The following is a 23,448-nucleotide window of genomic DNA, read 5'->3' on the forward strand; positions in this document are numbered from 1 at the left end:
ATTGAACCGGGGTCTCCTGCATTGCAGGCGGATTCTTTACCCACTGAGCTATCAGGGAAGCTTCCTGGTTAAAGGTCGAGGAGGGAGAGATTGAATGTAGATGAACACAGTATGGTATGTCCTGTGGTGATAAGGACCTGAAAGAATGAAGCAGCTAATGAGACAAAGCAATGGCGTCTGTGAGGGGCTATTTCCTGGATGGGGGTCAGTTCCATCTGCACCCATGCATTACACCTGCTAATGAGTCTCACCATGACCTCACTCTGGAGTTTCCTTAAAAACACAAGAGATTGCATTAGCCATTTTTAATAAACATTATTCTTTCCTTAATAAACACTATTCCCTCTATCTCTGTTCATTCATGTCTGTTTATCCTCCAAGTCCCAGCTCAACCTGTATCTCATCCAGGAAGCCTTCTCTGATCCCCACCTCCTCCAAACAAGCTTTCTCAGCTTCAAACTCCCTTGTACTTGACCTGAACCTCTTTTCTGATACTGACCGCTTTCTATGCTTGGGTGTACATGTCTTGTCCTGCTAGCTCTGTGTGTGCAGGGTCTGTCTATAGTTAATTCATAACTCATTCCTCAGCTGATGATATACTGTCATCAGTATAGTATATGGTTTACCTGCAAATATTTGCTTAATAAAGATACACTACATCAAGTTAAAAATTGCATCTTAAATAGTATACTGTTTTGGTACATTTTCTGATTCAGTACCTTTGATCTGTCAGCTTCAAATGATGCTTTGAAGTGCAAATACAGTCAATCATGGTAGAATTCTCCAAAGAGCTTACTTTCCCTGTATTACTGGGTTAAGACATTGAACAGGCTTTTCTTGCTGACTGATCAGTCTGATCAAGCTATCTCCAGTGCTTTGATGATCATGGTTCCTTCTCTAATTTTCTTGTCTTCTCTCTGCTCCCTCTTTTTCAAATTATCTGTCTGTCTCAGCTCTCTGCCACTGTCTCTCCTCCCCCTACTTCTCCCAGGCTCCCCTCTCTTCTCTTCTTCCTATCCATCCTTTCTCTTTTCTACCACTTTCCTCTGTTCATTTTCTTCCTGTGTTTCCTGTTTCTCTCTTTTCTTCTCTTGCTCCCTCTTTCTTCCAGCAAGGCCTCTTCTTTCAACCCTGTCCACGGTGCTGAACTGGTAATAGACTGATTTGTATGTAGCCATCCCACCGCTGCCAGACCAGAGTTTTGGAGAAGGCAATGGCACCCCACTCCAGTACTCCTGCCTGGAAAATCCCATGGACGGAGGAGCCTGGTAGGCTGCAGTCCATGGGGTCGCTAAGAGTCGGACACGACTGCACAACTTCGCTTTCACTTTTGACTTTCATGCATTGGAGAAGGAAATGGCAACCCACTCCAGTGTTCTTGCCTGGAGAATCACAGGGGCAGGTGGGCTGCTGTCTCTGGGGTCACACAGAGTTGGACACGACTGAAGCGACTTAGCAGTAGCAGCAGCAGCATTGTGCTGGCATAAGGCTCTGATGAAACTGTAAACAAACAGAGCTGATGATAAAGGATTGAGTTCCTCTTACACAAAAATCAACAACACTGAAAGCGATACATATTAGTAATTAACTCTTTTGCATGATGTGCTGCTTGTTTCACATATCCTTATCTTGGACTTGAATACGTTCCATTGTAATTAGATTAATTGGACCTAAAGAAGAATTCTTTTATTAGCATGGGGAATTGGGTTTGCTAATTTATCCTAGTCAGGTCAAAGCCTGGGACAATTTTGGTACTCCAAATAGGCCTTTTCTGGTAACATATCTATCTCCCACCCCAACAGGCCAAGATTTTACCAAATCTGTGGAAGTTGTATAAACTATTTTTTATAATTTATTTGATCTTCCTATAATTATTTTTTGCTACAGGAAAACAAATGAGAGGGAAGAGCCAAAAGCCACAATCAGTCGGTACAGATCTGACGACACTTTGGACAGGTAAGGTGTTTTGAACCAGCAAGTGGAATGTGTAACATATGTTAAATCCCATTTCTTATAAGGCATGAGGCAGATAAATGTTTACCAAAGTGAGCTTCAAACTATGATAGTTTATCCCCAGGAACAGAAGGGCTATAAAGATGGAATTATCTTCTTCAAAACTCACAAAATCTTGACTTGCTATGCTATTTTCCTAAAATCTTGCTAATAGTACATCAAAAGGAAAAATCCTAAAGGAACTGGTTTGAGTATAGATGGGATGGGCACTGCATGTTATCTTCTTAATTTTAAAAGGAGAATATAGTTTTTTGTGTGTGAGTCACCAGTTCTTGTTCTAACTTCTATTTTTCCATTCTGGAGGCAGAGAAACAGCAGTTTTTGTTTTAACTGTCTTATAGAGAGACTATACATTTTAATAACACAGTAGTTTTGATTCACTCTAGGATAAAGACATTAGCTCTTTAGAAAGTAAAACTGCTCTTTCGGCCATGGAGTCACCGCATGGCTGTACATGAGTCATTGTGTTGTGCCTGTTGTTGGCTCACTCCTAGGTGGAAGGAAAGGAAGGGCTCATAAATAGAAAACTTAGGAATATCTATTCAGGTTGAAGTGTAAATGCTACGAGTCACATTTAAATTTTATATCTCGTAGAGGTGCTTATCGGGAGAAGGCAATGACACCCCACTCCAGTACTCTTGCCTGGAAAATCCCATGGACAGAGGAGCCTGGAAGGCTGCAGTCCATGGGGTTGCTAGGAGTCGGACACGACTGGGCAACTTCACTTTCACTTTTCACCTTCATGCATTGGAGAAGGAAGTGGCAACCCACTCCAGTGTTCTTGCCTGGAGAATCCCAGGGATGGGGGAGCCTGGTGGGCTGCTCTCTATGGCGTCGCACAGAGACGGACACGACTGACGTGACTTAGCAGCAGCAGCAGAGGTGCTTCCCAGGTGGCTCAGTGTTAAAGAATCTGCCTGCCAGCATAGGAGACACAAGAGACTTGGATGCAGTGCCTGGGTGGGGAAGATCACCTGGAGGAGGTCATGGCAACCCACGCCAGTATTCTTGCCTAGAGAATTCTAGGGACATGAGACTGTTGGGCTACAGTCTGTGGGGTTGCATGGAGTCAGACACAACTTAGCAGCTGAGTACAGAAGTGTTTATTAAGCATAGATAAAGAACAAAGTTAATATCTTCATTTGGAGTCTAGACACACTGAATGCCCGAGGCCATCAATAGTCGAAGCCACACCCCTGTAAGCTAAAGATGTGCTGTCTTTGGAAACAAACACGCAACCTGCTGCCCTTGCAGCATATACACTGAAACTTATGGCATCTAATAGATTCCATATTCAGACCAGGCCAAAGTCAATTAAAACAGCAAATGCATGCACTTCTGCACTCTTTATAGGCTTTTAAGTCAATCTCCCTAATAGCGAACTAAGGGGGTGACATCTCTCTTGTAATTAACAACCTTGACAAGAATCAGTTTGTGAAAGTATATACCCAGGATCTCATCTCCACAGTACTGAGTGAGAGAGGAGTCACAGTGCTTCTGTCTGTTCATCTTGGCCTTGTGGGCTGTTCTAGTGCTCTGTTAATTGAAGCAGGAAACCCTACTTCTAGGGATGAATTTACAAGTGAGGCAATTATATCTCAAGAAAGGTAAATATGTGGGAGACCTAAGCCTTCACAGGCTGAATGTTTGTTTGAATGTTTATATCAGGCCAGTCAAGATGGAACCTTAGAACACCAGCAGTGAACTAGACCAGATCTCACAGTCAAGCCAGTTAGTCATTCTCAACCTCAGCAGCAGATTAGAAGCACTTAGAAAGTGAAGATGTCAGTCTCTCAGTCTTGTTTCTTTACTACCCCATGGACTATAGCCCACCAGGCTCCTCTGTCCATGGGGTTCTCTAGGCAAGAATATTGGAGTGGGTAGCCATTCCTTTCTCCAGGGGATCTTCCCAACCCAGGGATTGAACCTGGGTCTCCAGCACTGCAGGCAGATTCTTTACCATCTGAGCCACCAGGGAAGCCCAAATCACCTAGAGAGCTTTTGGACTGCACTGATAATTTGCTTCCAACAGCTCTTAGTCCCTAAATCCTAATCTAATTAGTCTGAGGGGAACTTGGGCATCTTTTAAAGTTTATGACATGATTCTGATGAGCAGCCAAAATTCCAAACCACCAAACCAGCCCAAACCCTTCATTTTAAAACTAGAAAATGAAGCCAGAGATTTCTTGCTTTATCTACACAGAGGATTAGCAGTGCATATTGGGAAGATGAGCTCCTTCCCTGGGCACTCCTATCCCCAGCTCACCCCCAACAGTGAACTGCATTCATCTCTCTAAATGTGGGCACAGGTGTGAGGGAGAGAACACAGACTAGGTCAAGAAAGGCAAGCCCTGGTAGGAGGAGTCAGACCCCATCATGCAGGGCATTCCAAGTGTAAGATGCAAAATAATTTTAGGAGGAAGATGATCAAATATATTAGGAGTGTGCATGTGTGTGCCATTTTAGTACTAACGTGTGTAATAAGTAAATATGAGAAAAGTACTGAGTTACCTTTAAGGAGTTCCCTTTTAAAATATACATCTGTCGGTAAAAATATGAAGTGTTCTAAAGAAGCATAGGTAATCAATAGTACACCGTAGCATTTCGCTATGGCTCAAACCCTGAAGATTGTTTCATATCTAATTTGGAAAAACCAAGGTTAGGGAGACCTCTAGTGTTCTGTTGTGGAAGTGTAACTTTTCCTTTGGTTCTTTTGATCGTGTTGCTGATTAAGTATTTCCTGTCTCCAAGACTGACCAATCTATCTCATATCACAAGTTGATAGAAACTTCATTTCTAAGGGAAGTACCAAGTTAATCTCCCTAAGAAATGAGAAATTGATGAATACATTGGAATGATGTTTAAATTGATGATACATTGGAATGATGGTTCTGTCCATTATGATTTATATTATTTATATTTATATAAATTATTATTTACATTATACACAATTATTTATATGTTATTTATAGACTGACCCCCCTAGTGTTGTGAAAGAGATAGTGGAGGTGAAAAATAATAACTGAAGAAAGACCTGTTGCTCATGAGTGTTGCAACAATTAGACTACAGAACCAGGTGTACGACAGTGGGCCCTATGGAAAGACTTGGAGACAGACTGCTTCCTGGTTGTATGGCCAAGAGAAAGCCACTCACATTCTCTGAGACTCTATTTCTTCAGCTATAAAATGAAAATAACTGCATCTACCTTGTAGAGATGTTCTGAAGAGCAGAGAAAATTGCAAAGAGTAGTAGGGAGCTATTTTGACTATTCCACGCTATATTGCCCACAAAGACAAACACTGTAGAATTTTGATTAACTTCATTTAATTTTAACATCACAACTCTCCTTTATTTAAACCTTGAAGATGATTGAAATTAAGGTTCTGTTTTCTTTAGACAGATTGTTATTTTCAGGGTACCAGAGAAGCAATTTCCCAGGATTATTTTTATCTTATATGAAGATCTTATAGATGGCTCTAAAGTCTGAGCAGTTTGCAAGGAACATTTAAGTTTTATGATTTAGGATTGCATGACATCATGTTTGTGATATTCACCATAGTTTACTGCAGAACTCTTTAAATATAAACATATCAGAGGCTCAGTAGCAATTAGTGCAGAGAATATACTTGTAGTCTTTGGTCTAATGATCACCTGAGTGATCTTCATGAGTTTTTTTTTTTTTTTTTTGCATGTCTGTGCAAATCCTTTATTAAAGCAACAGCCAAAATACAGGATGGCTCACATTATTTTTTTTTCTTTTCTTGCTACTGTATCAACTTTAATACTAATCATTTGTTTATACCTTTAAATTATTTTTAAAAGGTAAACATTTATAATTTACAAATCAACAGAGTGACATTTCCATCCAGATACATTTTTCCATTTTATTTCCCACTTTTAACAAGGGATATCTAGAACCAGAGGGACAGCACATCAAATGAAGAGCCAGCACCTTCTGCGAGCAGCAGCGCCAGACTGTCTAAGAGATACACTGAAGGTTTACATTCCTTATTAACTAAAAATAATTTATGCCAGAATATTCTCAAACCTATTTGCCTTCTGTTTTTACATTCTCTATGAGCTTCGATTTCGATGGTGGTATTCTGAGCATTAGACCCCTTACATATGACATCTCTAAAAAAAAATTTCAATTAAAGGTCATTATCACCATCATATAATATTTTCTCATATAACAGACACTCAGTCCTTCAGGAAGCATAACAAGCTATTCTGTTTTATTCCATTGCCTCCCCCCACACACACTAATTTTTTTAATCCAAACCTTGTTGATCACTGTAGAAACCCTACAAATCATTAGGAAGATGAACTTTGTTATATACTAGAGGATTTTTAAACAAACAAGTGAATGTAAAAGTGATTAATACCTTGAGGATGGTGGTGGTTTAGTTGCTAAGTTGTATCTGACTCTTTGTAATCCCATGGACTGTCGCCTGCCAGGCTCCTCTGTCCATGGGATTTCCCAGACAAGAATACTGGAGTGGGTTGCCATTTCCTTCTCCACATCATGAGTTTTAAATGCGGATTCATTCTGTACAAGTTAATACCTGGATTGTGAACAGTCAGTTGAGAATATGGAGCTCTGGATGATTCAGTGTTCCTCCCTTTTTGCATGCGAGAGTTACCAGTTTACATTCAAAGTATCAGCATTATGCACCATAAACAGAAACTGTGGGGTTGACTTGGGGAGTTTTCATGTATTAGTGTTAGTTATCAAGTGTTTTAGTTACACATGTCACAATGACATCTAGGAACTGAAATCATTTTAAAGCTGGGAAAATAAGCCATATTTTTTCACCATGACTTGTTTTTAGAGCAAGGCAAGGTGATCATCCATCTTCCCAGGAACAGTTTATATAAAGCCCTGTAGTAAAGTGGATGGTGGGACTTCCCTGGTGGTCCAGTGGTTAAGAATCCACCTTGCGATTCACGGGTTCGATTTGTGATCAGGGACCTAAGGTCTCACATGTGGGATTGCAGCCAAGTCTGCTCACGGAAACTACTAAGCCCACCCACTACAAGGAAAGCTCCCGCTCGACACAATGAAGATCCTGTGTACTGCAACTTAGACCCGATGCAGCCTAAAGAAATATATAAATATTTTTAAAAAAGAAACAGATGCTATGTGCTCATTTCCATGGCTTATTTTTTTTAGATAACATAAATGATAAAGATAACAGTTTAGAGAAAATTATATTAATAGTAGACCCATAGTATGAGATCAGCAGAAGAATCTTGCGAACCTTTTGTTTTCCAGAACCTTATTTTTCCGCATCCTAGTTTTGTGCAACGTGGGGAAGGGAATGACAACCCACTCCAGTATTCTTGCCTGGAGAATCCCATGTACAGAGGAGCCTGGTGGGCTGCAGTCTATGGGGCTGCAGTTTTGTGCAAACCTGCAGAATCCAGAAGACAGCCTCACATCTCAGGAAGAGCTTTCCTTTCTGATGTGCTTTTCTAGGGGTTGCAGTTGTGAGATCCCACCACTGGCATGCAGGCTACAGGATTCCTAATTTGTCTTCTGACCCAAAAGACAGACAAACACACCTTTCCCAGACCTACTCTCCTATGGAGATCTGAGTTTAGAGTGTTTTAAACCTCTGATGGTCCCCAGGACCTATTAACACAATGTGTTAGTCAGTGTAAACAAATTTGCCAGGGTAGAGCAATTTTTGTGACGAGTTCTCTCCCCTGCCTCCAAATCTCCATGGTTTAGCCCAATAGAAGATTATTGCTTGCTCTCAGCAGAGTTCAAAGTGATAGCCTGGAAAATTAGGGGAAATCTCTGCTCCAGGAAATGACTCAGAGACCTAGGTTCTTTCCATGTTTTAATTCTACTATCTTCAACACGTGAGCACCAAAGCTACAGTAGAAGAGGAGGAAAGAGCATGGAGGATCGTGCAAGAGGTTTTATGGTGGTTTGGGAATCATGAATAATATTTCTGTCCACATGCTGTAGGATTCAATCACATGATCCCAATATACGTGTACTGAAGATTGGGATGTGCAGTCTTCCTGTGTGCTCAGAAGGAAAACAAAGAGATTGACAAACATATAGCCTTGTCTATACCATAGCGAACTCTGAGCTGGTGATGGGCAGGGAGGCCTGGTGTGCTGCGATTCATGGGATCGCAAAGAGTCGGACACGACTGAGTGACTGAAATGAACTGAACTGAACTGATCTGATGCCATAGAACATTTGTTTAAATTGCTTAAGTCTTCCATTGATTCCTTTCAGTGACATAGAAAGTACTGTCATTGGGTAAATTATTAAACAACAATGAAAAGGAAATAGTTAATGAATTAAATGCTCAGTGAGTCAGAAAGGCTAGCTGAAAAGCATAAACTTTAAAAGTTACAAACTGTCAAAATGGCCCAATAAATAGATTTTGTGGTGAGTATAATAGTTTTTTTTTTTTAATTGTAAAATTTTATAAAATGTAACACCTGAAAAGCAATTGTTTTCACTAGAGAAAGGTTATGTTGATTCAGGCTAGAAGTGATTCTAGCCTGAAAGAGGTCTAAGAGGAGTTTAAAAAATTAAATGTTGATCCAGACTTTTGTCTTATTTCTTTATAAAGGATTTCAAACAGAAATGATGCTGCTAAAACATATAAGGCCAATACCCTGGATAACCGACTAACCAATAGGTACCAGTATCTACTAACTTGGGGAAAGGTTCAAGTACAATATTTTTCTAAGCATTACTTACTTACATACAGTTCTTCAGTCCTACTTATTATCTTTCTGTATACCCTTATCCTCTATTTTTTAAACAGAAATAATTTTGGCATAAAAACTTGGCTCCTACTCATGGTTAAAGAAAAATAAAATCTTATTCCTGGCTTCAAAATGAAGAGAATTCATTTCTTCAGGCCATAATTCTTACCACATTTATATTTCTGTTTAAATTATCCTGGTGGCAACAGGATGTATTATGAAATACATGTAAATGTAAAGTTTACATTCCTAGTGTACAAAAATTATTGAACCCATCAAAGAAAAACACTGGGCTTAAAAGATGAAATTTCTAAAGAAAAAAACCTTTTTTTGGAATCTAATACACAAAAAGGTGAAAAATCATGAGATCAACTTTTCAAATGTATTCAACTACTGATACTTTCTTTTTCTTTCTCACAACTAATGTTAACTTTTAATAGTAATAACTCTAACTTCATGGACAACTGCAAATTGATGCAAGAATTTATTCTTTGCTGCTGGTCAAACTTTGCCTTCTTGTTTTCTTACCAGAAATGTGTCCACGTTTCAACCACCAGAAGTGACAAAGATGTATGTACTTCTCTAACTAATCTTACATTTTAAGAATAAAGTGTATTTCTTCCTATATGTCCAAGAAAAAATCAAGGTGTATTGTCTTTAGGCCAAAGTTTCATTGTAACACAGCCATGCCCGCCCCCGCCAACTTTGACAGGTTAAATAGTATTGATAGAAATACTGAAGTGGTCAGCAAAACTTAAAGTACTTTCTATGTGGACTTTAACACAAGAAGTTTGCCAACCTCTGCTCTAATCAAACACCGAAGCTTAAGTCATTCTTTATTTCTTTTCTTTTTAAAAGTCTAGATTCTTTACTTTTTTGCCCATAGAACTTTAAAATTTTTTCCTACTCCTATGGCAACTCTTTATTCTTGTACATTACGCTTGCCTCCCAAAACACCCATCACATCTACAGCTCAGCTGAGTCTTGAAATCATGGTTTTGCTAACAATCTGTATAGACAAAATGCATTTTCCCTGGAATGTACTAATGGTGGTTATAAACAAGCAAAGTAGATATATTTTTGAAAACTTGGTTGATTTTTAAATTTGTATTTTCAAAAAAAGTAATTTTCACCCTGGACTGCCCTCCAATAGTTGAAACAGGCCTGAGTCACTTCAATTTTTTGAGGGTCTGCATATATTAACAAATGCTAAATAGAGATTTGGCTTCCCTAGTGGCTCAGACAGTAAAGAACCTGCCTGCAATACAGGAGACCTGGGTTCAATCCCTGGGTCAGGAAGATCTCCTGGAGAAGGGAATGAAAACCCACTCCAGTATTCTTGCTTGGAGAATTCCATGGACAGAGAAGCTTAGTGGGCTACAGTCCACGGGGTCACACATAGTCAGACACGACTGAGCAACTAACACACACACAGATTTAAAACAGTGTGATTTTTAAATGTTTTCTTAAACAAGCTAATGTATTTAATAAAAAAAATTGTAATATAATTCTGTGAGTCACAGCATAGACAGGATTTAAAAATATTTGTTGGAATCGTTTGATGTGGAATCAAAGCACATTGAAATTGATTGGTCTGGGTTTCGGACACAGAATGTCATATAAGGAATGACTTCTCCATTCAATTCCTTCTGTTTTAATTATTTGAATGGAAGCCAGGTGATTTGTAAAATGGGTAAACTAAGGAAGAACTTTTTCTGTTGTTCTTTCATCCTCAAGTGAAACATTTTGTGGTGGGATTAGGAGTAGATTGTAAGTCCTTTCAAAGGTGGGATAAAATGAAGTTTCAGCAATGTGCTCACTGCTTGTTCTTGTGACAAAACAGGCAACCTGGAGGTCTGTCCAGTGCAAAGGCCACCAGCACCCCCACTTCCACCTCCACTACTACTCCTGTGAAGAAAAAGAGGTAGGATGGGCTTGTTGGGCGCCCCTCTTCCTGCTGTTCTCTCACAGATTGATCTTTATTAACGTCTGAACCAAATCATCCACCAAGGCCCGCGGGTCGCATCTAGAGTTTGCTCTCTGCCCTTCCTCCTCCTTCCCTCCTCCCCTTCCCAGGGATCCGGTGCCTACTGCCTTCTGCTGCCTTCACACTTCAGTCCTTTCCTCTCCAGTCTCCTTTTCAAAAATGCTGTCTTTTCCTTCAATTTTATTGAGAAATAATTGACATACATCGCTGTGTAAGCTTAAGATGTATAGTGTGATTTACACATATGGTGAGGTGATCACCCAGTATGTTTAATTAGCATCCATCATATCTTCCCAGGTGGCGCTAGTGGTAAGGAGCCCTCCTGCCAATGCAGGAGACATAAGAGACATGGGTTCGATCCCTGGGTGGGGAAGATCCCCTGAAGAAGTGCATGGCAACCCACTCCAGTGTTCTTGTCTGGAGAATCCCATGGGCAGAGGACCCTGGCGAGCCACAGTCCGTAGGGTTGCCAAGAGTTGAACATGATTGAAGCAACGTAGCATGCACAAGATTCATCATCTCACAGAACATCCATTATGTCAATAAAAACATTTCTCCTTTTGATGAGAACTCTTAAGATCTACTCTCTTAACTACTTTTCTATGTATAATGAAATGATATGAAAGAGAAGTTGCTCACTCGTGTCTGACTCTTTGCAACCCCAGGGACTGAAACCTGGCAGGCTCCTCTGTTCATGTGATTTTCCAGGCAAGAATACTGGAATGGGTTGCCATTTCCTTCTCCAGGGAATCTTCCTGACCCAGGGATAGAACCCAGGTCTCCCACATCGCAGACAGACTCTTTACCATCTGAGCCATCAGGGACTCCTATGTATAATACAATCATGGTAACTGTAGTCATCATGTTATATATTACAACCCTAGAGCTTATAACTTCTTTATCCTTTGTTGGACGATGTTTCAAATGGATATAAAATAAGTTGGCCTAAAGGACAAATAAAAAAATGTAAGTTTTTACCTTTTGGCCACCTTCCTCCAATCTCCCTCAATCTGCCTGCCTCTGATAACCACACATCTGATCTTGTTTTCATATGTGCCATCTTAGGGTCTTGAATAGCTAGGTAATGTTTTGATGCTAGAACTCAGATAGTAAAGCTACTTCAGGTAACGCATGTTAACAGAGTCCTACTACAGAGAATGCCTTATCCTGCACAACAGCTGCAGTGTGGCCTAGTGTCACTAGACTCCAGAAACCAGTCTGCATCTTGGAGGCCTCCTCTGCTATGTAGATCGGGTTTCCTCCACATTCAGGGTCAAGGGTCCTATCTGGAGGCATCGGTCTCTGTTTGTGTGCTTATTACCTCTTCCTTCAACTTCCCCTGTACGGCCTTCCACTTTCACCTGTGCTAACTTCCATTTATCTAGTAGGCATGGAGGAAGAGGTAGATCTTCAGTGGTAGAATCTTCTTTATGTAGCAGAATGGGATGGTGGGAGTGATTTTTGCATGTTGAAGGGAACATAGTACCAGTGAATCGTGACATGAATGGAAAACAAGCTTTCGTGAACCTCACTGCTTTTGATATTTTCTTATTTTCTTTGCTTGCTCCTCTGCCCATGCTTGGGCTTCCCAGATGGTGCTAGAGGTAAAGAACCTGCCTGCCAATGCATGAGACGCAAAAGACATGGGTTCCTCTCTGGGTCGGGAAGATCCCCTGGAGAAGGGCATGGCAACCCACTCCAGTATTTTTGCCTGGGACAATCCCCATGGACAGAGGAATCTGGCGGACTACAGTCCATGTGGTTGCAAAGAGTCAGAAACGACTGAAGCGACTTCGCACGCACACACAGGACTCTGCCTGGTATAGGGCAGGTGTTCAGTGCTTGCTGATGAGCTGGCTGACTGCCACGCTGCTCCTGAAATCCTCCTGGAGGGAAATGACTGATTCTATTTTCTCCTGCAGACGAAATTTTGATTGTGTCTACAGAGTCTCAGGAAATAAGATTATACTTCTCTTGGATCCAAATTTCACACTTCCCCTGATCCTTTCTTTGTCGTTAGGAGAAACTGAAAGGGAAATTTAAGGTCAGTTAGTTCAATCTCCTACCCAGGGCAAGAATCTTTCCTCTGATAGGCTAGGCATCATTCAGGAGCATTGCAGCCAGAAGCATGACTCTCACTTTTGTGATGTGCCTTGACTAAGCTCTTAGGGGTTGCATTGAGCTGAAATTGGCTTTGATTTACTCCCATCCCATCAGCGCAGTCCTGAAATCTCAGAGAATAGACCAGCTTCGAGAATTTAAAGGACTCTCCTGTCCTTATCCTTGATCTTCCTTTTCCAGGCTATCTTACTCTCCTCTGAACATCATTTTTGATATATAACTTAGTCTTTTTGACAGAGTCCTTAGCTATCTCTACCAATTAAAATGATGTCTTAATAATGGGAAAGCATCTTTCTAATTGGATATGTGTGTGTGTGTGTGTGTGTGTGTACATTTATGTATAAATGTATGTGCTTAGTTGCTCATATATGCATCTATATAAAATTGAGCTTGGCATTGCTGTGGCATTCATTTATACTTTCAATATTCTTACTTTCAGCATTTCCTGTCATACAGAATTTTTAAAACCATATTTTGAGTAGAACATAAGTGTTGTTATTTTTATTATGAAATGTTTCAGAAATGCGGACAAACAGAGAGGTGTGTTGATAATGAGCAACCATGAACCTACCATACAGATTCAACATTATTATTTTCCAGATTTCCTGCAGATTTCTTTTTAAAAAGTGTCTACATTGTTTACTGTCAAAGGAAATGGGCAAAGGGATTTATTTGGGAGAGCAGATTGCCTGCAATATAGGCCGTTACTTCCTATGGCAGGAAGTAAATAGTTTTCATTTTATCTCTAAGACCTTGTAGGAAAGTCATCTCATTTCCTTTTCACCTGTCAATTTATTTTCAGCTTTTCCTGGAAGACATGCGGGTGGGGGGTCAGGTCTTTGGAGCACAATGCTTATAACTGATGTCATTTCTTAACAGACAGTCCTGGTTTCCACCACCTCCTCCAGGTTACACCACCACCCCAAACACAGGAGCAAGCAGAAGGTAAGAGAAAGATGTCAGAGGTAATTGCTATGTAATATGATGGAAGAATGTGTTAGATATTGACAACATATAATTGTGGATGCTTTGGAATAAAGCTGAGGCAATTTTGTGAACTCTGAGCTCTGAATAAGATAGTGCCCAGTGAAAGTGAGGTCAGGGTACAAGTGTGCCTGGTAGGAAATCTGACATGCTTTGAGGCGTAAATGACTGTATTTTTAGTTTGCTAAGGGTTGCTGTAGCAAAGTACCATAAATGTGGGTGGTATGAGAGAAATGTATTGTCTCACAGTTGCAGAGGCTGGAAGCCCAAGAGCAAGGTGTTGACGGGGTTCCTTCTGAGAGTTGTGAGAAGGGATCTATTCCACCCTTTTTCCTGGCTTCCGGTGTTTTCCTACCAATCTTTGGTATTCCTGAGTTTGTATAAGGGCTTCCCTGGTGGCTCAGATGGTAAAGAATCTGCCCTCAATGCAAGAGACCCAGGTTCGATCCCTTGGTCAGGAAGGTCCCCTTTAGAAGGGAATGGCTACCCACTCCAGTATTCTTGCCTGGAGAATTCCATGGACAGAGGGGCCTGGCGGGCTACAGTCCATGGGGTCGCGCCATTTCAATCTCCACCTTCATCTTTACATGGTGTTTACCCTGTGTGCCTGTCTGTGTCCAAAGTTCCCCCTCTTATAAGGACACCAGGCCTATCGAATGGGGGCTCATCCAACTCTGGTATGATCTCATCCTGACTCAGCTACTTATGTCCATGACTCATGCCTTACCTACTTGTGTCTACTAATGTCCCCATTTTCCAAACAAATTTGGAGAGGACATCATTCGATCCATAAGTGGGGCAAGGGAGAGAACAGGGCCCATCACTAGGTGGGGCCCAGTGTGGGCTCTCGTGCACAGTCAGTTTTGCTCTGATGAACCCAGATGTCAGGATGGGAATGTGTATGGCAAATTCTTGGTGAACTTAAAGTGACAGATGAGTAGTGTGTGTTTGCTTGTACTTTTTTGTTGCTGTTGAGAGCAATAATTATAACTAAATTAGAGCCCATGTGGAGAACACCTGGCTCTACTGTTTCCATACTGGGAATGTCAACAACTATTTAACTGAATAAATATTTAATAATAAGTGATTACTGTATGCCAGATATTGTTCTAGGATCTTGGGAGATATCAGGGAACAAAACACGGAGCCTACACTCAAGACTTCAGTGCAATAGCCACAGTGTAGGCCTCTAATAATCTATGTTGTCATTAGCACTTGACGAAAAATAGGTCTCCAAGGTGGTTTTGGTTTAGGTATCCAAAATTATTTTCATGTCATCAACCTCTAGAATATCTTCACCCAATATTTCCATGTTTAAATGGGATTCATTTTCCCAATCCAACACTTGGAAAAAGGGTATGAAGCAGTGCCCTTGTTTCATATGAGACTGTTTTATTTCCAAAAGTTTTCATCTGTTGAACAGGCTTTTAATGTGTCTTTAATTTCCCAAATAATAGGTATATTTGGAAATAAATGTCTTATAATTTAACTTGAATCTATAAGGACATAAATAACTTTAGTTGACTAATAGACAAAAAGAACTCTAATTGTCTTTCATACCCGTGGCTTCATCTGTATATATGTGTGTGTATATATGTATTATATTATATGTGTATAACATATGTATAAAATTATTGGACTTGTTGAAAAATCACAGCTTGGAATTATACCAACCTTCTCTTAAAATATTTTCTTTTTAAACCTGTTCATCTTTTTAAACCTGTGGGTGGTTTCCAATTATATGAACTGCCAAATATGGATTGTGTCTCTAATTATAACCTCCTTTCTCCTCGGGCTGTGTTTAGATATTTCTCCATGAGTGGTACCTTTCATGGAACTACCCAAGATATTATTGTAAGATACCACTGTATATTCCATCCAATTTTGTCTTGATAGACAGTAACTGATACTTAGAAACATTTATTATGAATTTCCCAAATAACTTATTTTTATCTTTTATCTGTTACTCCATTGTTCATGTAAATTATCATCATAATAAGCATGTGTTATGTAACTGTGTAAAGATACGAAAGGACTATTCCTGCACCACCATCATATGTGCTCAGTGCACATTCAGCTATGGATCTGTTTGAACAGAACTGATACTGCCTGGCTATATGCCCTTACAATTTATGCATAGCTGGATGTGATTTACATGGAAGATAAAATTAGTTACAATGCTTCTATTTCTGATTTCTGGATCAGATGCCTAGCACCAGATTTAAGGGAGAGAGAAGATTATTGGATAAGGTTGATGAATTTAAATATCCACTCCTTTCTTAAAGTCACAGATTATTAATAGAATGGCTAGACCAAACGACTTCTCTTCGAGGATCAGAGCTAATGTTATCCCAAGCTTTCAGGGAAAGGAGAGAATAATAGCAGTATAGCAATGCCTTTGATTCCTAAAGCTCTTTTCTTTGGAACAGCTCCAAGTACTGCTTCTGTTTCTCACCTTTAATACCAGTGCATTCTCGGGGCTGAGAAGTAGCCTTTTCACCAGAAGCCAAAAACTAGAAGCAATTATTAAATGATGAAAGGAATCAAAGATTTCAAAAAGAGATCTTTGTCCCCAGAAGAACAAAAAGAAGATGGAAATAGGTCAGGAACAAATAAAAAGGGAGAACTGTGATTTTTAATACTAGCTAATAGCCAGTGCTAACTTTATTTCCCTTCCACCTTTACTAATTCACTGGTCTCCATCTCCCTTTCTCCCCTTTCTCCTCTTCTGCAAAAGAATTTCCCCTTAATACCAACACTCACTCTCATTTCTGTTCTTCATTTTGTGAACCTTCATTTTTCCATCACCTAATCTTTCCAAGAGATTTCATTTTCTCCCACACACCCATTCCCAGTTATTACAAGGAGAGGTCATTTTCCTGAATGTTTTTCCCCTCTAACCTCTCTGTGATCTTTAACCCCATGGACTACCCCATTCCTCAGTTTTCCCTTTCTTGACTTACGTAGTGTGGAAGAACCAAACTTAGTTGTGTTTGGATTGACAACTTGTATTGGTGTTGTGTTTGGATTAAAATCTGTTACAGGCATGATGTAAGCTGCACCCAAGTGGTCTTAAGCTTTTTTTTTAATCTATAGAAGAACCCATAATATCACACTTTTCTCTATATTTATATGTATATCTGTACCTATAACTCTACAAGTCTGTGTTTATGTCTACAGCCATTGATATTTCTATAGCTACATCTAGAAATATATCTACATCTCATTCTGTCTATATAATTAACATAAGGTTGGTGAATTCAGTTCAGTTCGGTTGTTCAGTTGTGTCCAACTCTTTGCAACCCCATGGACTGCAGCACGCCAGGCTTCCCTGTCTATCACCAACTCCTGGAGCCTACTCAAACTCATGTTGGTGAATTCAACTAGATTTTAAATGAGCAAGTTAAATTTTCTAATATAACTATACAGTAGAGCTAAAGAAAAAAGCAATTTCTTAAAACAAATATCATTTTATGTATGACACACATTAGTCTTACAATGAGAAGGTTAAGATCTGTGAGCAAACAAAATTTTGGAATTAAGAATCAAATATCTCTGAAAGTCTCTTGCCCTCTTTCTGATAAAACAAGTAGAGAAAGAAGCTGTAATTCATGGTAGTAAGACACAGCAGGTAAAGTTCTGAACTTAAATAAAACTCTTTCTAGCTGATTGCTAAGGTAACTCCTTAGTCCTTGAATATAAATGTTCTCTGATCTCTTTTTTCTCTTGTTGAGAAGGGAAAACTCTAGCACAGGGTTTTGAATGACCAACGTGTATGTGCCGTGTGAGCTGTGCTTAGTCACTCAGTCATGTCCAACTCTTTGCGACCCCATGGACTGTAGCCCGCCTTTGTCAGAGGACAGGCTCCTCTGTCCATGGGGATTCCCCAGGCAAGAATACTGGCTGGAGCAGGTTGCCAAGCTGTCCTCAAGGGGTTCTTCCCAACCCAGAGATTGTACCCAGGTCTCCCGCATTCAGACGGATTCTTTACCATTTGATCCACGAGAGAAGCCATGAATACTGGAGTGGGTAGCCTATCCCTTCTCCAGGAGATCTTCCCAACCGAGGAGTCACACTGGGGTCTCCTGCACTACATGTGGACTCTTTACTAGCTGAGCTACCAGGGAAGCCTGTCAGCCTGTGTCAGCAAGATTATTTCCTCTGAAATCCTCTTTTCAACTGCCATCAGAACCTATAGTTTCTTTTCATTTTAATCAGGACTGAATCAAATTTTCGCTCTGCAACCTTTGTTCCTCATTATACTGATCTGTCTCTCCTTCCTCTGTGATCACTGGTTTACCCCCTTTCCCATGTTCAAATCCCTTTCATTATTTCAGAATATCACTTCTGTTTTAATGTTTTGGTGTAATGTAATTTGAGCTCTATGTATTCGAGATTCTGAAATACATAGAAATACATGTGTCATCAATATGGAAAATTATTAGAAGGTCAGAGCCAGTGAAAGTTTTTCTTTTCCACGTGTTTCATTTTAAAATTTGTCAGAAAGCCTGACGCAAAGCAGTTTGTCAGCAATCACTAGTGTCTATCTTAATTTCTCAAGTTCTTAAACTTTTTCTCATCTTTGAGTCTTCAAAAGAATGATAACATACGCCAGGACTTGAGCCAATGGTGTGGATGATAGGTGCCATTCATGAGAAGTGCTCAGTCAAATCACAATAAAGTACAGATGCAGCATTTCTAGGAAGTTAATATTAACGTCGCTTCTGATTTTAGAACCCACCTTTAACTCTTGGTATTCTGTTTACGGTAAATTGAAGTGCGCATGCCTTTGTATTTAGGTGATGCAGAGATACAGTGCTTTGATGGCATATGAAGGTCATTTAAGAACCTCGTGGAAGCCAGATTTAGGTAGCAGTTGCTTAAACAATATGAATGTTTACAATGTTACCCATTATAGTGATTCTGGAGAAACAATGAGGCAAACCACCAGCACCACCAGAAAAAAAAAGAAAAAACCCAATGTGTTTTTTTCTGCAATCATCTCCAAAGACAGAAAATAAATTGTGTAATATCTGATAAAATTAAAGTAGTGGAAACACATGCAGGAAATCACCATATTGTGAAATGCTTGCTACATACTTTCATAATTTCTCATCCATATTTGTTTCAATCTTCTCTTTCAGTGGTTTTCACTTCCACTTAGCTGATTGGTAGATATGAAGGAGGAAAAAAATTTCTGATTGAGAAGTGGGTTGCTATGGCAACCTTGCACTACAGTTATATTTTTCCATCTGTAACTATAAATGGTAAAATGTAGCTTTTCTAATTATGCTGCAACATTTTTAACTCTATTGGTACCAAACCTTCTATGAAGTTTGCTGTCACCCTAAATTAAATCATTATATTTAATTTTTATCACAACAAACATCTTCTTGTATTAACTGGAAGCCATTTTGCAAAACCTAAGAGTCTAAAATGCTCAGTAAAATGTCAAAGTATAGTGATTTTAAAATTGTATTGGAATGCCTAGAATACCAATTATATTTATTCAAAATAATTAAAACATAAACCTGAGTCAGGATTTGTTAGGAGAAAGTTAATTCAGAATGTGCTGCTATGGATTCAGCAATACTTGAAAATTTCTATCCCTCTGTGTCCACTGGAAGCTAAAGTTTATTTGTGCTCTTATATTAAATTATACTATTTAAATGTTATTAACCACAACTGAATATTCATACATTTGGAAAGTGCAGCATATGAATATTCAGGGTACTTAGCGCATAGCAAGTAGTATTCATGACTACTGTGGAATTGAAGATTCCTTGCAATATTCTGCCTTCTCATGGTCATGTAGTGGTTTGCCAGCCACAGATCTGAGCCAGTCTCATCCTTTTATAAATGAAGAAGCAGATTCTTCAGAGAGGATCAGTGTTCTTTCCATGATCAAACTGGAAGTCAGTGGCAAAACTAGTCTAAAATCTAGGTCTCTGAAATTTTTGTTCAGTCCATGCTCTTTGTTGTGATGTGGTTCATTGAAATGGTCCCTGGCCACTGAAAGTAAGACACTGTTAGGGCAATCATGCTTTTGAACAAATAATCGAAAGATTATTCTCTGGAATCTTTAGAATGCCTTGTATTCTGCAAGCTCTTTGAGACCATGGACCACGTCACACCTTTTCTAGTCTTGAATGCCCAACTTTGCTTGTTATATGTCCTAACAGCAGTTGTGGGATAAGTGCTTTTGAACTGATACCTTTGGGCAAGCAAATAATGCAGGATCTCTTACTGTTATTATATTTTCATTGGAAATACCTGGAAGGATAATGGTTTAATACAGTACAATAGAGCGCAGCAGTCCCCAACATTTTTGCACCAGGTTTTGTGGAAGATAATCTTTCCATGGACTAGGGAGGGGGGATGGTTTCAGGATGATTCAAGTGCATCACATCTATTATGTCTCTGCTGATCTGACAGGAGGTGAAGCTCAGGCAGTAACGTGAGTGGTGGGGAGCAACTGTAAATACAGATGAAGCTTCACTCACTAGCCCACCACTCACCTCCTCCTCTGCAGCCCAGTTCCTAACAGGCCACAGACCAAAGGGATGCCTGATATAGAGGAGAAAGCGTGGGATTAGACATGAGTAAGAGAGGTTAGAACCTTGGCTGAGTCACTTACTATCAGTGTGACCCAGGGCAAATTGCTTACCTTTTTTGAGACTCAGTGAAAAAAGTAAATTCTATACATAATTCATATATATATACACACACACACATTCCACAGGATAGATATATGGACTAAATAAAGTATGTGAGAAGTATGTCAACTTGGACAAGTTGACATGTTACTGAAATGCAAAAATGTAAGTTCCATTTCCTTTACTATTGTTGGGATAATAATTCTACTGGCAGGCTACAACAGCTAAGCATAATCCGAAGTGAAAACAAAACTCACCATCCGTTTTTTAAGAGTCAATTATTCTTTCAACCCTGACCTGTGTTGAGTCATAGAAACGTTCTTCACAAAGTCATTCTGGAACACAAGTAACAGAGCCAAGAAGTGACCTTTGCAGGAGCTTATGGAAATGAGGGAACATATACAGGTTGACAGTGATATCTCTATTAGCTCTGGCCTTTGGGCTACAATCTGCAGGTTTTCAAATGTTGCCCAGGAAAGCTGCCTTTTGATTCCTGGAAGTTATTTTTTACAATTATAGCAGCTAGTGTGGTGTCATCAACCCTGCGGAAGGTCTTACAGGCTGGAAGGAAAGACAGAGGCAGAATCAGGGTCAACTGATCCAGGCTTAAACAGCGCATCTCGAAGTGGTGTTCAAACAGGATCATTCCACATGAATGTCTCTTGTTTTTGTCTCTTTGAAACATTCCAGGCCACAGCTTCCTGCCTCACTCTCGCATTCTAAAGCCCCCGCTTGGCAGGGCCTCAAGCTCCTGGCTCAGCTTGAATGACGCCTCTGATTGCCCCCAGGGCCGGGGTTCTGTCATCTGTGACTGTCACTGTGGAGATGCAAAAAGCTCCTCTGAGATGGACTGAAGTCAGCATGGCCTTGCCCTGACCCAGGCCAGCAGGGGTGTAAATGCATTATTCTCGCTTCTCTGCTTTTCTTGGCCTTCACAAATGCACATCTGACTTTTATTTCCCCAAACCATCTCCTTCCTGTACACCCAGATCTTCTTCTCGATTCATCTCTGCCTCTCAGACCCACCCAGGCAGTCTTTCCGGCCTCTTTGAGGGCTTAATGGCTTCCCAGGTGGGGCTAGTGGTAAAGAACCCACCTGTCAATGCAGGAGACATGAGAGACAAGGGTTCGATCTCTGGGTTGGGAAGATCCCCTGGAGGGGGAAATGGCAACCCACTCCAGCATTCTAGCCTGGAGAATCCCATGGACAGAGGAGCCTGGTGGGCTACAGTCCACGGGGTTACAAAAGAGTCAGACACAACTGAAGTGACTTAGCACCACTTTACATGGAAGAAATTTAGCTTTTTATCACTGTGATTCTGGCATAAGCAAAGTTGGGCACCATCCCTTGTCTCCCTTTTTGTAAACCTCCTTTCCATCTTGTTACTACTCTCCTGCCTGTTTTCAGATATCCAGTGCTCTGTGTAGACTCATTAATACCTGGGGCCGACCAACTTCTTATCCTTTCCTCTGTCCCTGGAAGAGACGCACATAACCAGCTCATCAACACAGATGCATGAAAGACACATTATCATTTGAGTGACATTACATTGTTGCAACACAGGGATATGTTTTGAGAAGAGAAGATGATGACAATCAATACAAATAAAAGAACATCTAATTGTGAAATCTAACATTAGGTCAAAATGGGGAGAGTGTTTTCCTGTAAATTACTTTTTTCAGGCATATCATATTACACAATAACTCATCTGAGCACTCAGTGCCCACCAGGTACTCAGTGAAAGTGAAAGTCGCTCAGTTGTGTCTGATACTTTGCGACCTTGTTGACTATACAGTCCATGGAGTTCTTCAGATCAGAATATTGGAGTAGGTAGCCTTTCCCTTCTCCAGGAGATCTTCCCAACCCAGGGATCGAACCCAGGTCTCCTGCATTGCAGGTAGGTTCTTTACCAGCTGAGCCACCAGGTACTTGGTAGTTGAGTCAACAACGGACAGTGGACTTCTATGGGACAGGTAACCTTGAACAGATTTTCAAAGCTTTAGACTCCTGTTCAGTACCCATTTTCCTTCATACCAAATAAAAATTCAGCCAATCACTCTCTCTTCCAACACATCTTTATCAGGCACCAACATCATGTACAGTCCTAGTACTTGGCGTGCAACTATCCTTTTAGGGACTTTCGGTCCAGCCAGGGTGGAGACAAAAAACTATGTGCAATTCAGACCAGCACAGTATGTATTGTGAAGAAGGTACACTACTGGGAGACATAGAAGAGTTCACCAGAGCACTGGGTACCACTCCGCACAGTAACTCCCTCAACCAGAGGCTGAAGGGCAAGGAGGGCTCTCCAGGTGGAAGGAGCAGGAGGTACGCCCCAGAGCAGAGAGACTGTGGTGTGGGGTGGGATGGGGTTAGGAAGTGCCAGTGGTTTGGCTCCTCTACAGCACTGGGTTCACATGGCATGAAAACAACCGCAGCCACAACCCTTACACTAAGCCAGGTGGAGCTCTAAAGCTTTGCATTGCCCTCTCGCTGGCTTCAAAGCTGCCATCAACACAAGAACCAGAAGACCCACTGTGCTCTGTGTCCACTCTTCCACTGTCTCTCACCCAGGGACTCACTGCCACACTCGGCCAGAAAAGCTTCAGGACTAACTCTATCATGTCCCCCACCCCTGTGGCCATGGATCCCTATGGGAACCCCAGTCAGATTATTTCTTATCACCTGGACCATCCCCGAAGAGCTCCGTGCATCACTGAACCTGACCCAGGCCTGCTACTGCTGCTGCTAAGTCACTTTAGTTGTGTCTGACTCTGTGCAACCCCATAGACGGCAGCCCACCAGGCTCCCCCTTCCCTGGATTGTCCAGGCAAGAACACTGGAGTGGGTTGCCATTTCCTTCTCCAATGCACGAATGTGAAAAGTGAAAGTAAAAGTGAAGTCATGTCTGACTCTTCGTGACCCCATGGACTGCAGCCTACCAGGC

The 23,448-nt window shown here is 40.7% G+C and overlaps 1 protein-coding gene across 12 annotated transcripts in view; it reads left to right on the forward strand.

Annotated features, from left to right (window-relative positions):
- Nucleotides 1–23,448, forward strand: part of SCEL (sciellin) — a 140,464-nt gene that overhangs the window by 42,524 nt on the left and 74,492 nt on the right. For 10 of the 12 annotated variants that reach the window (XM_070800358.1, XM_070800363.1, XM_070800364.1 and 7 more), the window contains exons 5-9: nt 1,888–1,956; nt 8,614–8,682; nt 9,284–9,322; nt 10,596–10,676; nt 13,740–13,805. In XM_070800358.1, the coding sequence (XP_070656459.1) occupies nt 1,888–1,956; nt 8,614–8,682; nt 9,284–9,322; nt 10,596–10,676; nt 13,740–13,805 (324 nt within the window). Of the gene's footprint in view, nt 1–1,887; nt 1,957–5,718; nt 8,427–8,613; nt 8,683–9,283; nt 9,323–10,595; nt 10,677–13,739; nt 13,806–23,448 lie in introns of those variants that run through there. The other 2 variants (XM_070800365.1, XM_070800367.1) reach the window with 2 other exon arrangements.

The sequence above is a fragment of the Bos indicus genome, chromosome 12, assembly GCF_029378745.1.
Source record: "Bos indicus isolate NIAB-ARS_2022 breed Sahiwal x Tharparkar chromosome 12, NIAB-ARS_B.indTharparkar_mat_pri_1.0, whole genome shotgun sequence".
Lineage (NCBI taxonomy): Eukaryota > Metazoa > Chordata > Mammalia > Artiodactyla > Bovidae > Bos > Bos indicus.